Source organism: Vanacampus margaritifer, chromosome 2 (assembly GCF_051991255.1).
Source record: "Vanacampus margaritifer isolate UIUO_Vmar chromosome 2, RoL_Vmar_1.0, whole genome shotgun sequence".
NCBI classification, from domain to species: domain Eukaryota; kingdom Metazoa; phylum Chordata; class Actinopteri; order Syngnathiformes; family Syngnathidae; genus Vanacampus; species Vanacampus margaritifer.
The window spans coordinates 53,831,095-53,847,584 of NC_135433.1; the positions used below are offsets into that span (position 1 = coordinate 53,831,095).

The 16,490-nt window shown below is 38.9% G+C and overlaps 2 protein-coding genes and 1 long non-coding RNA gene across 8 annotated transcripts; 1 reads left to right on the plus strand and 2 right to left on the minus strand.

The window, feature by feature from the left end:
- Positions 1-743: 743 nt before the first annotated feature.
- On the minus strand, positions 744-4,282 carry pex12 (peroxisomal biogenesis factor 12). Of its 5 annotated transcripts, none has more exons than XM_077555713.1 (4): positions 4,265-4,282; positions 2,492-2,627; positions 1,845-2,380; positions 744-1,763 (listed from the first exon to the last, which is right to left on the minus strand). In XM_077555713.1, the coding sequence occupies exons 2-4, from the start codon at positions 2,612-2,614 to the stop codon at positions 1,376-1,378; spliced, it is 1,047 nt and encodes a 348-aa protein (XP_077411839.1). In that variant the 5' UTR covers positions 2,615-2,627; positions 4,265-4,282; the 3' UTR covers positions 744-1,375. The 5 variants fall into 5 exon arrangements, with proteins under 5 accessions (XP_077411839.1, XP_077411841.1, XP_077411842.1 ...); XM_077555715.1 differs by having other exon boundaries at positions 4,129-4,277; XM_077555716.1 differs by lacking the exon at positions 4,265-4,282 and adding an exon at positions 3,043-3,258 and having other exon boundaries at positions 2,492-2,626.
- Positions 4,283-4,614: 332 nt separating this feature from the next.
- Positions 4,615-13,662, plus strand: LOC144043411 (uncharacterized). 2 transcript variants are annotated; one of them, XM_077557019.1, is made up of 7 exons: positions 4,615-4,839; positions 7,855-8,000; positions 8,497-8,873; positions 8,963-9,108; positions 11,053-11,221; positions 11,312-11,474; positions 12,475-13,662. In XM_077557019.1, the coding sequence occupies exons 3-7, from the start codon at positions 8,586-8,588 to the stop codon at positions 12,780-12,782; spliced, it is 1,074 nt and encodes a 357-aa protein (XP_077413145.1). In that variant the 5' UTR covers positions 4,615-4,839; positions 7,855-8,000; positions 8,497-8,585; the 3' UTR covers positions 12,783-13,662. The 2 variants fall into 2 exon arrangements, with proteins under 2 accessions (XP_077413145.1, XP_077413144.1); XM_077557018.1 differs by lacking the exon at positions 7,855-8,000 and having other exon boundaries at positions 4,617-4,839.
- Positions 7,197-11,120, minus strand: LOC144043413 (uncharacterized). Its single transcript, XR_013291104.1, has 4 exons — positions 11,021-11,120; positions 10,047-10,460; positions 8,511-8,765; positions 7,197-7,984 (listed from the first exon to the last, which is right to left on the minus strand). It is a non-coding gene; the product is annotated as an uncharacterized LOC144043413 (long non-coding RNA).
- Positions 13,663-16,490: the final 2,828 nt, after the last annotated feature.

Below are 16,490 nucleotides of genomic sequence, written 5' to 3' on the forward strand. Positions count from 1 at the left end.
TCACTTGTTGACGATATTGACATGAATGCACATTTTATGGTCCGCTTATGTTGTAGCATTCACATGGGATTTGCTCAAATCTAACTTTTCTCCCTATTTTCATTTGACTAAGACATTTGTCGGGCCACACAGGACATCATGGGGAAAAAGCCTGACTTTCGTTTCTTGTATACAAATGGTTGGGTCTCTTGAATGCCTACCCACCCATCAAGTTACACAACCAAGTCAATCTTTTTTAGAGCCTGTTTCGCAAACGCGTCAGTGTGCGAGGTGTTCAGAATTTTTGCAAATTGTGTCGTCGACTTATTAACAAACTGTGCAGTCATCCTTTTTTAGACATTCATGAAACTGGTACTAGCCAAAAAGTAAGCACAGCTGCAATGGATTTGTTTTGTTGTACACACCACAGTATGCACAGATTATTGCTAGCTAACAGCGATAGTAAGAGCCACATTCAGTTCACCGACTGCCCCACTGACAATTATATTAAGTATTGTACATGTCTTGACTCCTCAAATGAAAATGCTTATCTTTTTTTCAACACTTTGTGCTCTAATTGCCTTGTTTAGCTACCTAGCTCCACCCTGTTGTCATGTGGTAACATAACATGAAGAAATAAATGTATTCCTAGCAGTCTATTCTTTCAATTCTATAGTGTTTTTTCAACCTGGTTCACCATTTATTGTTGTCATTTTTTTGTTTTTTAGCTAAAACAATAGTACATAATGTTGATCAAGCTCACAGCAGGTTAAAAGAATATTTATATTTGTAGTACATTTAGATCAAGTAGATCCACTATAATTGACATTTGATACAAAGTTTGATGATTAGTTGGCAAAGTTCAGTACACCGCATAGTGGCATCTATACACTCGGTAATATGACCTGATACGATGATGAAATCGTAGTTCACCTAATTAATCTTGAAGAGACTGTGCACTTTTACAAGGTCTCTATCACACAGTGATGATATTGTATCCTGTCAATGGAGGAAGGCTCACATCTCACATCCTGCGTTCTAAAAACAGTTGGGTCCAAAGCAACCCAATTATGGATCAAAAATGGACCGATCCGCTTTATGGGTCAATTTGACCCAACTTTCTGCGATATTTTATACAAAATAACCCAAGTAAAGGATCTGACCAATATTTATGAGTTGTTTTACACTAAAAGACCCTTTTCTTGAATCAAAGTTGGGTCAAATAGACCCAAGTAGAGGATCGGTCCATTTTTTACCCATAGTTGGGTTATTTTTTACCCAACTGTTTTGAGAGCGTGATGTCGACTGGAGGTCCAATATCTCGTTGAAGGATACCAACAAAACTTCTCTGTTCGAGGCTAAAAATCAAGCACACGCTCATCACCTGAAGTTTGATTCAAGTGTCTGGTGAGTAGATCTTGATGAGATGCTGCAGTTCAGTTGGGTAGCCGGTGAGCGGACAACGGCGGTTGGCTTTCACGTACGTGTAGACGCAGCGGTAACAGAAGACGAAGCCCGACGTGGACAAGGCAGTGGCGTTGACGCGAAGCCTCCTGCAGAGCGGACAGCTTGACGTGTCTGCCGCTGCGTCGTCCGTGTGGAGGTGGAGCGGGGGCGGTGGCGCCGCGAGGGATGTGAGGCTCTTGACGGCCGCCTGGTTGTCGGACGAGTACCACCACTCCAGGAACTGCAAGAGGAAGACCCCCAGGGAGAGGGAGGTGGACAGGGAGACGGCCATGCCCCTCGCTGCTTGTGACATCAACCACCACAACCGCTGCAACGTGCTGTAAACAAAAACAAAACACACATTGAAGAACTTTATATTAGAATCATTTTGAATTTGTGATCATTATATAGCTGTGTACCTGTCCCCGGTCGTGATTCCCCTTTTGCTCGCGTTCAGCTCCATGTCTCTGATATCTCGCTCGTTGAGTCGAGCCAGTCGGACCCTGGCCAGCCACAGCAAAGGATTGTGGGTACGCACCGCCCCGAAGACGAAGAGCAGCTGCTGGCAGAAGATCCACGCCCGCCAGGCCGAGTTGACGTACGGGTAGGCCGCCACGGCCGCCCGATACAGTCGCTGACTCCTGCTCTGCGCCAGCCGTATGGAGAAGTCCTCCTCTTCCCTCTGGCGGGCAAACGAGGCCTCCAGCTTGGCCCGCAAGTATGGGACAAGGCAGAGGAGAAGAAGAGAGCGCCAGCGAGCCTTGGTGTGCAGGCCCAGGCCGACAGGAAAGCCCCGCCCCAATGAAACCCTTTTCAAACCGTAGAAGTTCTCAGAGAAGGAGGCGCTACAGTGGGACAGAAAATGCTTCTGCAGGACGACATCCAGCAGGAGGTACAACTCATCAAAGTGGCGCCAAAGGAAGCCAAAGTGCGACGGGTTGGACTCTGCAAGAACCTGACAAGAAAGGAGGAACCATATATGTTACAAATACATACATGAGTTCTTGATGAAGTTTACATGAGACAAATGATTCTCAAAGTGTATACATTGAGTGAAGTGTCTCACTTTGACGGCGTGTTTCAGAGCCGGTTTCACCGCTTCCATCAGAGACTCCTGAGCCAGAACTTCAAAGATGGACGGCTGCTCCCGCACAGTGCTGGAGGTCAGATGAGCGCCGGCCTCGGCCATGACTACTGCGCACCTGCAACAAATTATAATACCACACCTGTCAATCACCATGAAGAGGCTAACTGGATTCAGGTCATATTCATACATACTGCATACCATACTCATACATCTAATTTCTACACATTGGCTGCATTGGTTTGAGCGTGTGTTGTTACCGTTTGCTTAGGTACGTTCAGAAGAAACCGTTAAGATATTCAAATTGTGGTTCACCCCCAGTATGGATTTCACATAATCTACAAAAGTACAGGCCCACGCCACAGGTTCAAAGCTCCAAAAGACACTAAACTATCAATTCTCTCGTACACATTCAGACCAAAAAAAGATTAAGTGAAACTTGGAAGAAAAAAAAAGTTCGTAAATTTAAAAACAACGGTGGTAAATGTTCGTTCTCTTCGTGTCAATCAATGAAGTAAAACCGTGCAAACATTCCTTATACTCGGCCTCAGTTAAATGTTAGCTGTAAATTTTTTGATCGTCTCTGATGTTCCTTGGCGTCTGTTCGAGTTTCGTTAACATCCCACGCTGTCATTTAAAAAGTTAATTGTCCATTTTTTAAGGACACGCATAAGAAACTGCTCGATTTATTTCACCGAGCGTCCACGTCGTCTGTCACTTGCTCCATTTCCTTGTAAACACACAACTACTTCCGCATTACACGCCTTAAAAAAAAACTCAAAACTTTATTTAAACATTCAGGCGAAGTCACGCGTAGTTGCGTGATAAACTAAATCAATATTTAAAAAAATATATAAGATAATAATAATAAGAATATCAAATTGATGCCTAATATGCACACATTTTAATCTGTAATTTAGTGTTACATTCTTCGTCAGATGTTTAAAAAATGAAAAACTCGCGATATTTCAAAAATGAAAAACTCGCGATATTTCAAAAATGAAAAACTCTAGCTTGGACACGTGTTACTCATAGCCTGTTTTACAAGTGCTTAATGTGGCCACCACAACATCAAGCCGATAAACGAGGAATAGGGGATGAAAGGGACTGGGAGGAATTTTCACATTGGTGAAAGAATGTATAACACATGTGTCCAAAATAGCGATTTCACAATGTTTTTTAGGGGGGTATCTCATGATGATTTTGGCGTATTCTTTTTTAATCGCACCCTGTATTTATTTACAGTGTTGCAAAAACCAATTTATCTTCTTTTCAAATTCCTACTTCTTTTCCAAAGTTTACCCACTTTAATGTTTAAGAACATCAAACTAATGTAAATATCAAACAAAGATAACCAAAGGAAATGTCAAATGTAATTTTTAAATGGAAATTTTATCTTTTAACTTGCCCCCCTATTGAAAAACATGAATTAAGCGAATCACATTACCAAAAATGGGGAAAGCAGAGTTAATTTTCACTGACCACACCTTAAAGGTGTCCTAACGTGAGCTTTGCAGCAACAACACCATCATTTGGATACCCTAATATTTTCATTTCAGGTCTCCTTTAAGCCTGATTACCTCCAGACCTGTCTAATTAAGAAATCACCAATATAGTACCTTTATAGAAATTAGGTCGGCAAACAGAACTCAAAAAGCTGCAACAAAATGCCATTAAAGAAACAAAAGAACATTCATAAAACAGATGAAATTTAAACACACACACACTGTAAGAAATAAAGTAACAGCCATCTACCAATCTGTAAAGGGACACAAAACCATTCGTGCTGCAGTCTATCCCAGCTGGCTTCGGCCAGTAGGCTGGGTACACCCTAAACTAGTTGCCAGCCAATTGCAGGGCACACAGAGACAAACAACCATCCACTCTCACAATCCCACCTATGGACAATTTGGAGTGTTCAATTAACCTGCCTTGTATGTTTTTGGAATTAGGGAGGAAACCAGAGTACCCGGAGAAAACCTACGCAAGCACGGGTTTCTCAAAAGTGCATATTCCTAGTCCAAATTGCACTGTAACAGTCTTACATAATAATGGAAGAGTGAGTGAAACAGATGACTGTGGAGACACCACATCCCCCACCCGGCGTTATTAAGAGAAAACAGGGTGGATGAAAACATCTGACGAGATGCCAGTTTAGTGGATGAGAGGAAACATTTGGTGATTGGAAAGGATTACGGGATTACTGACACAGCCACTGGCTGCACCAAAATCCGTCCCATCATCATCATCATCATCATCATCATCATTTGGTCACCGCAATCGTCTTCCTGGAATGTTTTGTGCGACAGGATGGACTTTCAGCAGGAACGGTGAGTCCACTTTTGCAAAATTGAATAAATAAGACTTGTTTTTGTCTGAATTTGATTTTGAATACGCTGCCATTTAAATGTCGACTTTTTTAAAAAAATGAATCACATTTTAGAGATTTAGGAACATCAAAATGCACTCACAACAGTTGCTAGATTGTATCTTGTTCTTTGCTTATCATTTGTTTAAAGGTCATTCAGCCTTCAAGCAAGTAATAGTCAAGTGGAGTTTAGTTGTATTCTTTCACAGTGTGGCAGAGACGCATCAGAAAAGAATTCATCCAGCTGTTCCACTTTAAATGATGATGATGTAATTACACTCGTTCGGATGATAAAAGCTATGCCAAAAACATGTGTGTTATTCATGAGAGATTAGTACAACATGCTTTTAAATGTCAATATGATTTTTTTTATTATTACTTTTTTTTAAGAATGGCCATACTAGGTAAAGAGATGATTGTCCTGCCTAATGATATAGTAAATGGCTGGTGAGTCCACTTAATATGCATGTAGACCTCATTTGATGGAAAAAGGACCCGTTGGGTTTTCTGCCTGTTTTTTTGTGTGTCTGTGGTTTGCTTGGACAATAGTCTCCCAGTATAGCACTAAAACGTATGAAAAAAAAAAAGGTTAAAATAATAATAATTCATTTCATTTTTATGGGCGCCATTCAGATTGTACAAGGTCATATACATAGTCAAAGAAATTGAGTAGTGCAAGAATAGTAGCAGAACATAAAACATCAATAATGTGACAAATATGTATTATAACATACATGAAACAAAATAAAATGCCCAAAATAAACAAATACAAGTACACAAGTACAATTAGTATAAAGTCAATATGCATGATCTTGTTTTTAGTTTTGTTTTGAAAGGCAGCACAGAAAACTATGATTAAAGTCAAAAACATTATCAATATGCCTGCATTAATTGTGCAAAAGTGCACATTCAATAGTCCCTGTCTGTCGTGGTCATTGTTAGCTGTAGGAGCTCCTTCAGGCCACCACACTATTTTTGTTTTGGTTATTTGTATAAACATATTGCTTTTGTATGAACAATGATAGACAGAATGATGTGTGATGCCCCCAATATTACTAAAGGAAGGAAAAGACTCAGGACTGGTGGAAATGCCATAATAAGTTACCGGTCAACTGGTTAATGGTACGAAACTGCAAGACACAAAAAATCAACCCAACCCAGCTCAACATTACTTCTAAAGCACTTTAAAGATAGTCACAGCCAAAACAGCGTTGTCAATACACATCCAACATTAATTAATTAATTTATTAAACACAAAAATGAATGAATTGTATACAACCTATAAATAAATGAATAATAATAATAATAACACCGATAATAATAAATTAACAAAAAAAAATGAATTTTATACTCCCATAAATAAATAATAACACCAATAATAATAAATTAACAAAACAAAAAAATGAATTAAATTTATACTCCTATAAATAATAATAACACCAATAATAATAAATTAAACAAAAAAATAATACAATTTATACTTCTATAAAAAAAATTATGATTATAACACCAATAATAATAAATTAATCAAACAAAAAATGAATGAATTTTATACTCCTATAAATAATTAAATTATAATAATAACACCAATAATAATAAATTAATAAAACAAAAACATTTGAATGAAATGTATACTCCTTTAAGACATAAAACTAGTGAGTGACATTGAAACACTTGCCTCATCTGTGTTTTTCGACTAAATCGTCACAGAACTTATGTAGCCACCTGCTGTTTCACTAGTGGCCCGTTGGTCGTTTTTACAGGAACTTATGGCAAATATTGCAACTATGTATGCAACTATTTGATCGTGAAACACGAAAAGGTCAAACACATTTAAACAACAAATTTAGATTAGTGTGGGTGGTAGGAATTGATTTAAAGGTCACCGAGAGTATGAAAGCATGCTAATGCTACCAATGCAAAGAGGTCTTATAAGAGCTGTTGTTGAAGTTCAACTATATGTCTAATTAATTAACAAACTTTACTTCTTCTTTTTTTAACCCATTTTGAAATGACTTGGTCAGAACCATCAAAAAGCCCAATACGGGTCACAATATATCGCCTAGGGCAGGGGTGGCCAAGTTCGGTCCTCAAGAGCCACTATCCAGCCTGTTTTCCATGTCTTCCTCCTTCAGCACAGCTGATTCTAATGATCAGCTCATCAGCAAGCTTTGCAGAAGCCTGACAACGATCCTGATCATGAATCAGGTGTGTTAGTGGAGAGAAACATGGAAACCAGGCTGGATAGTGGCTCTCGAGGACCGAACTTGGCCTCCCCTGGCCTAGGGGTTAAACACATTGGGCTCTATTTTTGTGGACAGGCGCACGACACGAGCACACTGATAAAAATGACTTTGTGCCCTTCGTAATTATATTTACTAATGTTTTTTCAGTTATTCAAAAATAATTAAAAACATTAGGTATACTTCAATGTGCTACTTGTTTATTATCTCTATCATGTGTTTACAGCAAATGTTGAAATACATTTTAAATTAAACTAATAATTGTGCTAAAAATTTGTAAACCGTACTAGGAAGAGAGAGAGAGAGAAATTTCAATAATTTGACATGTTTAAATGCTTAACATACATTATAATGCACGTTGTACACTAATTATGCTAACGCAATATATGAGTGTGCTTTTCATTCATTTAACTATTAAATTATTTTTCCTGCTTAATGCCCTCCAGGAAACATAGAACTTTGTATTATTCAGTTCCCAACTTATATAGTGTCTTGCTTAACATTTAACCTGTAGCTATAATTTTTCATTTCAATTTGTTTTCAACAAAGACTGAAACTTGAAGTTGTCATTCATTTCTGCAATTTGGTTAATTTATTGTAAATTAATTCTAAATTCGGGGTAAGTTGTTAGTATTTTATTTTGTAATTTGAGTCTCTATTGGAGAGTGACTGTTTTGCTTTTCAGAACTCAACAAAAGGGCTTTCTTTAACATTATCTGTCATTGGTTTAATAGAGGCATGGTGAGTGCGTGGTTAGCACGTCCGCTTCCCATTGCACAGGATGTGAGATCGAGTCCGGGCTTCGGCCTTCCTGGGTGGAGTTTGCATGTTCTCACCGTACCTTCGTCGGTTTCCTCCCACAATCTGAAAAACATGCATGGTAGGTTAATTGAAGTGACTGAATTGTCCCTAGGTGTGAGTGCCTATGGTTGCTTGTATTTATTTCAACACATTTAGTCCAAGTACTAAGATGTAATGAATTAAGAGTTCAGTGTAATTAAGTAAAGTTAATACAATTACTATTTGCTTCATATTGGTAATCATTTCATGTTATAAAGATTTACTAAATAGGCAATGGCTATGACCTAATTACAATAACTAAATATTAATACATTACCGTAAGAAACTTTATAATTACATTTAGTCAGATAGTTACTTAATATTTTCCTACATTTAATCTTTAGTTGCATTATGTAAATGTTACTTAATTCAGGTGAGTGCGATATACTTGCGAGAAGTTGGTTTTTACAGTGCAGTCTCCAGCCAGTCATTACACTTCCGCTATGTAAACCGCGCGTATTTGATTACAATGAGATTAGCTACAATTAATTACAAAGCCAATAATGACTAATAAGAGGGCCATTTGTTTATTTTAGGTGCCAGTGCTGACCTTGACAGTTGACCGTGCAGAATGTAACCACCGCTTCTCTACTCATCCAAGAGTTGCTCCTGTTCCTAAGGAAGCATGCGTCGCCTTCTTTTACTCGTTGGCTCAGCTCCCTTCTTCTTCTTCCCCTGGGTGGCGAGCTCACGCTTGTGTCCCCGCCATTGCCTTTGTTACCAGCACACTGACTTGGTGGACTGCCGTGAGCGTGGCCTCCAACACGTTCCCAGGGGCTTCCCACACGGTACTTGGCTGCTGGAGCTGGGAGGAAACAACCTGAGTGAAATTTGTAACCGAGCCTTCACTGGGCTGTGGTCCTTACGAGTGCTGGTGCTGGCCAACAGCCACATACAGGCCCTTCAACCACAGGTCGGAATACAGAGGAAGGAGAATACACAGGTTTGGGGCAGCAGTGAATACTTTTCTTTTCTTGTAATTTTTTTTTTACGTATCTCCAGGCTTTCTTTTCACTGCCGTACCTGGAGAAGTTGGATCTCAGTGGGAACCAGCTGACAAGTCTCCCTGCTGACTTCTCTGTTAGCATGTCTGCTCTCAGGGAGCTGCGACTGGAGCACAACAACTTACATCATCTGTCTGCGTTCAGGTGCTGCTCCATTAAATCTTCCTCTTTTCAGGATGAAACTGCAATTGCAGCACTATGGCAAGTTTTAGACCACCATTACATCTGCTTCTTAGTCAGCAGGCTGGATCCTGGTTCAGTGAGGTTGATGAGCTCTACATTTTTGATGAAACTTTATATATATATATATATATATATATATATATATATATATATATATATATATATATATATATATATATATATATATATATATATATATATATATATATATATATATATTAGGGGTGGGAATCTTTGAATGTCTCACAATTCGATTCAGATTTTTGGGTCTGCGATTCGATATCGATTTTCGATTAAGAACGATTTTTTTTTATTCATAATGATTTGATTGACAATGATTTTTGCTTCAATCTATAGATGTGCAAGGAATCGTAATGATCTACTCCAGTCTGACTCGCTAATGCTAATTAGCGCGCTACACGCGGCACTTTTATCATTCAAAAGAACGGCTCCACGCTGAAAAAACTTTTATTGGAATAACTTGATAGTGACTTTTTCCTTCTACTCTCTAATGTAGCTACAACTTAACAGTGTATTAGACCACGTGGAACCACACAGCCCCTCAATTTCCAAACCGGGTACAACATGAACAGCCCGCCAAATAAAAGCACACACAGACAAAGACAAGACAGTATAAAATAATTTAAATAAAATCGATTTGGGGACATTTAAAATTGATTCTGAATCGTACTAAATGAGAATCGCGATTCTTTTTTTTGCATGACAAATTTCCCTTTAGTTTTTTTTTTTTTTTTTTAGATAATTTTAACATAAACCTAACAAATAAACATTCTATGATGCATATTCATTAGTCCAATGAAGCCTTTTTCTTTGAAATGCATAATCCTCAGCTTTATGTATTTAGTATTAATAAAGTATAACTAGTTGTTTTTTCTTACATTTTTGGGAAGTCTTGACAAGGTGAGGCAGGGAGGACTCAGGCGCAGGGATGGTTGCCTCAATGGCTGCAGTTTAATCAACACAAATCACCTCTTGACTGAGGGAAAAAACTGCTGAACAAAAAAACACTCCTAACTGGAGGAAGAACCAAGGTACTCAAAAAGGCTAACAAAGGGCACTCCAAACAGGAGGGAAAAACAGGATACAAAAAAAAGCACGAGAGCAAGACGAGGCTAGGCAAGGCAAGGTCTTTGGATTTTAACTGCGGGACCGCTTCCATGCACAGGACGTGACACTTTGGCAACAAGACAAGGGAGACGCAGACTATTTAACACATGAGGGTGATTGGGAACAGGTGGACACAATCAAGGAATGGGGCGAACACAGATGCCACATGAGGAAAGGCAAGTGACCTGAAACGAGAGGAGAGTTAGACTTTCAAAATAAAACTGACAAAAAAACAAAAACAAGACCACCTCACTGAGACATGACATATCTGCATTCAGTTTCATCCCAAGATCATAAAACATAATGTATGTATTTTAAATAAATATTTTCATTATTATTAGAGTAATTATACTTTATTAATACTAAATACATCAACCTTTTGAGAATTATGCATTTCAAATAAATGGCTTTATTAGAAACAATGACTATGTATCATATAAGGTTTATTTGTTAGGTTTGTGTTAAAATTATATATATATATATATATATATATATATATATATATATATATATATATATATATATATATATATATATATATATAAAGTAATGGAAATTTGTCGTCTAAAAAATTACATAAATCTTAAGTTAGGCTTGGAATATTTCTGTGAGTGCAGTAAACATACAAAAACATGCTGATTATCTGATTTGTAAGAATTTGGGATTTAGAACCGGATTACGTTGTGAGAGAGTGAAGGGCCCAGTCCACCTCTTGCCCAAAGTCTGCTGCAATAAACAAACTCACCTCTAACTCTACGGCATCTGTTCCTCCATCAGCTTTGAGTATCTGGACAACACTGAGAAACTAGACCTCAGTCATAACCATCTAGTGTCAGTGGGCCCTGGTGTGTTCAGGGGCCTCTCAAGACTCCGGCAGCTCTACTTGCACAACAACAGACTGTCGGTAGTCCTCCAAGGGAGCCTTGATATGCTGCCTGGACTGGAGGTAACAGTGAAAGTCCACCGGATGATTTTGTAGGGAAATCCCTGTTACATAAGTCTGTCTGTCCATCCGTCCGTCCGTCTTCCTGTGTAGGTGCTCCAGCTGAGTCACAACAAGATTTCCGAGATCGACACGAAGGCTCTGGCTCCTCTCTATAGCCTGGCAGTTCTCGCTCTGGGGGGAAACAACCTGCAGCACTTGAAATTCAAAACCTTCGTCAGTCTGCACACAACAGCGACACACATCCAGCTTGCAGGTTGCTGCTTTCACTCATCTCATGTTATTTATAGGGGAAAACAATTTCCATGATGAATTCACTTGATATATTAGCCATTTTATCCTAATATTAACGAGTAACGACATTCTACCTCAGTTAATGGTTACAGAGGTTGAACAATTCGGACTTTGCACACTTCGCAGGAACGAATTATGTTCAAACTCCGAGGTACCACTGTATTGTCGATATTTAGTGACTTCTACGAACATTCTGACAACTGTAAAAAAAAAAGACTATATAAAGAAAGAGAATAAATGAATTGTACCATCCAATGCCAACTGTAGCCGGGTAAAGATTTAGGAGTCCAAAGAACACTTTAAAAATCAAGAAAAAGCTTGGACGCTGACAAAGTGATTCCATTCAGTACCTTCAGTCAAAAATCCTGCTCTGGTGCACACGTTTACATTTTTAGTTGGAGTGTCAAAATTAATATGTTAATTTTGAGTTCATTTAAAGTTCCTTTAATGGCTGTCATTTTTTTTTAAACACGTGATTAATGACCGCCCCTTACTTTGCAATTATGCCATCTAGTGGCAGAAAAATGACATTAACACAAATCAATATCACACTCGTTTTTTTTACAGTACAGTACATCTTTTTAAATTATATTTCAATTTTATGAATTATAATGAAATTGCTGTAACAATGACTAAAAGATGCAGCCATATTTCTATTTAACATTTTTTCTACTTTTAAGTAAACAAGAGAATGGAAACTTAGAAAAAATATATTTTATTGTACATTTAGAACAGATATAAAACTATTGAAGTCATGCGATTAATTAGGATTAAAAAAAGTAATCGCCTGACACACTTAATTCTTAGTGCTGATGCCCACCTGCTCACCTCTAATGTGCACCACTAATTATAAACCTTTTGAGGCAGCGGCAAAGGGGTGGGACATCAATTACTTGCGGATATGAGCTATTTGCAATGGAGTTGATCCCCACAAATTCATGAGTTTGCCATCTTGTCACCAGGCAACCCTTGGAGCTGCGACTGTGAGCTGCACCGCGTCTTCAGCAAGATCCTCTACGTCCGCCATCTCCACATCGACGACTACCGCAACGTGACCTGTCACCTGCCGCCGCAGCTGGCCGGGGCTTCTCTGGCTTGGGTAGACAGCCAGCTGTGTATCGCAGAGACCGCCACCGTACTCGTCATCACTATCACCGTGCTGGTCACGGTGGTGGCGGCTGTGGTGATGGCAGAACGTAACAGGAAGAGGAACCATGGCAAGAACTGGGACACTGAATCCCAAAATCACATCCACAGTCCTCCCTCCTGAAAGCAGGGCACGAGTGAGTGGGACACTATCCCAGATGGCTTTGGCAAGAGGCCTGCTACACCCCGGACACAAACAACAGCAGGCACAAATAGACACATTCACACCGACAGACGATTTACATTACATTTAAATGTTTGGATTGTGGTAAAAAAAAAAAAGATGGAATAGACTGCTGAGATTTAAATCCCGAACCTCAGACTTGGAAGGCAAGTCTGTGTGTGTATATCTACATTATAAAAATGAACCTTCTTCTTCTTACATCATCTCAGAGTACGTTGTTAGCTACCACGTTGGGGTCAATAATAGAATTACACCCAGAATAGATAGCATTTCCAACAAATCATTAACTGTAGATAGATAAATAAATAAATAATCCGAGAAATAGCGGGACCCCCGAAACAAGGCTAGGCTGTAATAAACACCCAAACAAAGCATGGAAAATTAATTAACGCATTGATTTAATATATTTTCCAATTAAAACAACAACAAAAAACAACAGGGCAATATCAGGGTGTGTGCAAAGATGGACTTTCATAAGGAAAACAAATACTGCATTCATTTTTTTTTTTTTGTGGGGGGGTGGTCAAATTTAATATAAATCTGCTCGCAAAAGCAAATGAAAATGCTGTTTCATCTTCAAATGTGATTGCTTTTTAAGGAATGCATAGACATGCAGGTATGGAACGATACACGATTGCATTACACATATATTGAATTTGTCCAGAATTTTTGTCTTGAAATAACACGGAGAATCCACCACAACTAGCCAATTAACCCCCGTGAGTCAAGCTACTGAAAATTATACATACTGTAAAATACCTGTAATTTTTATATTGTATTTTTGTGAAATCCCTTAAATTAAGGCTATACCTCAACCACATCTTTTTTGTCTCATTAGGTTCATAGAGGTGAGGTGAAGCTGATTTCAGCTGACTATTGAACTACAAAAGGGAACAGTGTTGAAAGTTGAAAAAGCAGTTTAGTGAAAATATTTTAAGAAGGTGATGGCAAGCAGACAAACAATTGTGGTGCTCTGCTCTCATATAGTCGGATTTGTTTGCCAAGCATTAGTTACTCATCCTGTCTGTATTTTCTATAATTCTCTGACAAGTCTAAAATCAAACTAAATCAAAATGTAAAAAAAGATCATGATTGTCTAGATAAGAAAATAAATGGTTGTCTTTTTCAACAATTATAATAACCACACAAGTTTTTGTGTTGGCCTTTATGGCTCAAAGAGAACAAAAGTCCTATTTATATCGTGGTGCAAAAAAGATGCAATGAACAATGTTTGAATGTGTGTGTGTGTGTGTGTGTGTGTGTGTGTGTGTGTGTGTGTGTGTGTGTGTGTGTGTGTGTGCGTGCGTGCGTGTGTGTGTGTGTGTGTGTGTGTGTGTGTGTGTGTGTGTGTGTGTGTGTGTGTGTGTGTGTGTGTGTGTGTACATACTACATTGTGAGGACTAAAATACTTCTTTAACCAACAGATTGAGGACATTTTTGTGAAGTGAGGACATTTTGGCCGGTCCTCACAACTCAAGACCTCTTTTTGAGGGTCAAGACTTGGTTTTAGAGTTTAGGTTTGAGTTGGGTTATGGTTGAGGTTAGGGTAAGGAATGCGGGCAGGCAATCATTTTTGATGGTTGGGGTTAGGTGAAGGATGAATGTCTATGGATGTCCTCACAATTATATAAGTACAATTATGTGTGTGTGTGTGCTTCCTGTATTAAGAAGGCAGCGATCAGTCAACAGATCAGATTACCTCTGTTTTTATCTTGTGTGCTACCTCTAGACCGTTCTTGTTCTTATTCTTGTTGTATATACAGTCACAATTGAAGCTACTAGCGCAACCTGCAAACAAAACTGAATTTGTGCTCATGACATCGTGTCGCAAAATTTGTGCAACCACACATGGACCAAATGGAAACATAGGCGCCCTGTACATCTCTCGTTTGGGGTTATAAGGGTTTAAAAAGCTGAGCAGACCATAACAACAAGGATTAGAGAGATTTAGTGTCAGTGAAAGAAGGGGGAAGGGTTAGAGTGCTGCACGTCTCGTTATGTAGCATGAAATGTACTCAGCCGTCGCTCTTTGAGATGATGTCGTGTGCGTGTACATTACATGTTGCGTATTTTAATGTGTGCTTGTGAGTCTGTCGAACTGTGTGTATATCAGTAATATTACTGCCTTTTCGTGTGTCCTATCTACAGTACTAGCATGTGTGCGGCTACTTGTTCCACATACAGTAAATAGAGGATACATAAATGTCTTCTCACAATGCTCCCAACTTTTACATGGAGGACATAGAAAGGAGAGCTCTCAACTGTCATTGCTACAGATGACACGTGTTTCAATCAGAAGCCAACAAGAGCAAGCCTTCACGAGCACAGTAACTTAAAGTTAAAAAAAGAAAGAAGAGACGTAATCTGCTACCCTGAGACCAATTGATTAGGCTCTGTGACCACATTGTGTTAGTAAATCATCCTCGCAACCGTTCTACTGATGAAGAATAGTCTGACTTCTGTTTTAGATGTGTCACATTTGTGCCCCAGGTGGCAATTTTGTGACCAAAAGTACACTGGATTTTAGACTAGTTAAAAGCACGTCTAAATTGTGGCGTAGGTTGTAAGGACGACGGTTTGGTGGGTTTGATCGAGATGCAGGCAGACAGATTCTGAGCTCCTCGGACATGTGTGGTGCAAGTCATCGTATTTCATTCATAAATATAACAACTTCATTCACAAATATAACAACAATCCCTCTGAATCATTGTAGAAATCGATTCATTGAATATTTTTTTATCACTAACTTATTCAAACATGTTTTTATTACTTTGTCCTGCACTCCCCAAAACGTATTTATACATTTTTGTTCATGTTTTTTTTAATGCTAGAATGCTTTGATACAGCTTCTGACATGAAGAGGTTGTTGGTATTACAAAGAACGGCCAGCAATGTGGCAGCAGAGCATAAGGGATCAACCAGGGCCATGTTGCAACAACCTCTTTTCCCCAGTGTTTTCAACAGGTTTGTGAATAATGATGAAACGTAGCTATATTCTAATGCTAATTGTTGTAATATGGAAACAGATATAAATTTACTTTTTTTCCTGATAAAAGAAGAGACTCTTAAGTTTATTTTGGTAGGTTGCATGTTTTTATAGCAATAGAACAGAATATTCTGTGGGCCTTGCAAAATCTGACAAAATTCAGTAAAAGAGCCGGGAGCGAAGGGGGTTGCTCCAGTAAAAAGGGCTGGGAGTGAATGAGTTAAATAGCACCCTCCTGACAAAGCAGCACAACTATGAGTGGTGGCGGGGCCGGGGGGCCAGTGGCTGTCACATAAATACACACGACGGACACACGATCAAGGGTGGAAGGCAGTCTCCAAGTATCCATCCACAGTGGCCAACTTTACATCATTTAGAAGCTGTGCTGGGAGCTGCTTACCTTGGCTGGGAGTCGGCTGCATTCCCTCCCACATCTGTGCAAACGCCCTCATCTACCAGCACTAGTCTAGGAAAGAAACCAAAAGAAAGAAACAGACAAGAAAGAAAGAGAATGAGAATAGGGCCCATAGTGTACATACAGTGACTGCAGCCTCTTTAAACAGAACAGTCCAAAGGTGACAGACTGCTTAGACCAGTTCCAAACAACGTTATTGTAAAGTTTGCCACACTCAATAAGTATTTGGAGAAATCAGTCAATAACA

Coding starts and splice junctions, on each gene's coding strand:
- pex12 (XM_077555712.1), bottom strand. CDS start 2,719: ATGAGTATGGTATGCAGTATGTATGAATATGACCTGAATCCAGTTAGC. Junction 2,381..2,491: donor CTCTGAAACACGCCGTCAAA/GTGAGACACTTC, acceptor CTTTCTTGTCAG/GTTCTTGCAGAGTCCAACCC. Junction 1,764..1,844: donor GGAATCACGACCGGGGACAG/GTACACAGCTAT, acceptor TTTTGTTTACAG/CACGTTGCAGCGGTTGTGGT.
- LOC144043411 (XM_077557019.1), top strand. CDS start 8,586: ATGCGTCGCCTTCTTTTACTCGTTGGCTCAGCTCCCTTCTTCTTCTTC. Junction 8,874..8,962: donor TACAGGCCCTTCAACCACAG/GTCGGAATACAG, acceptor ACGTATCTCCAG/GCTTTCTTTTCACTGCCGTA. Junction 9,109..11,052: donor CATCATCTGTCTGCGTTCAG/GTGCTGCTCCAT, acceptor TTCCTCCATCAG/CTTTGAGTATCTGGACAACA.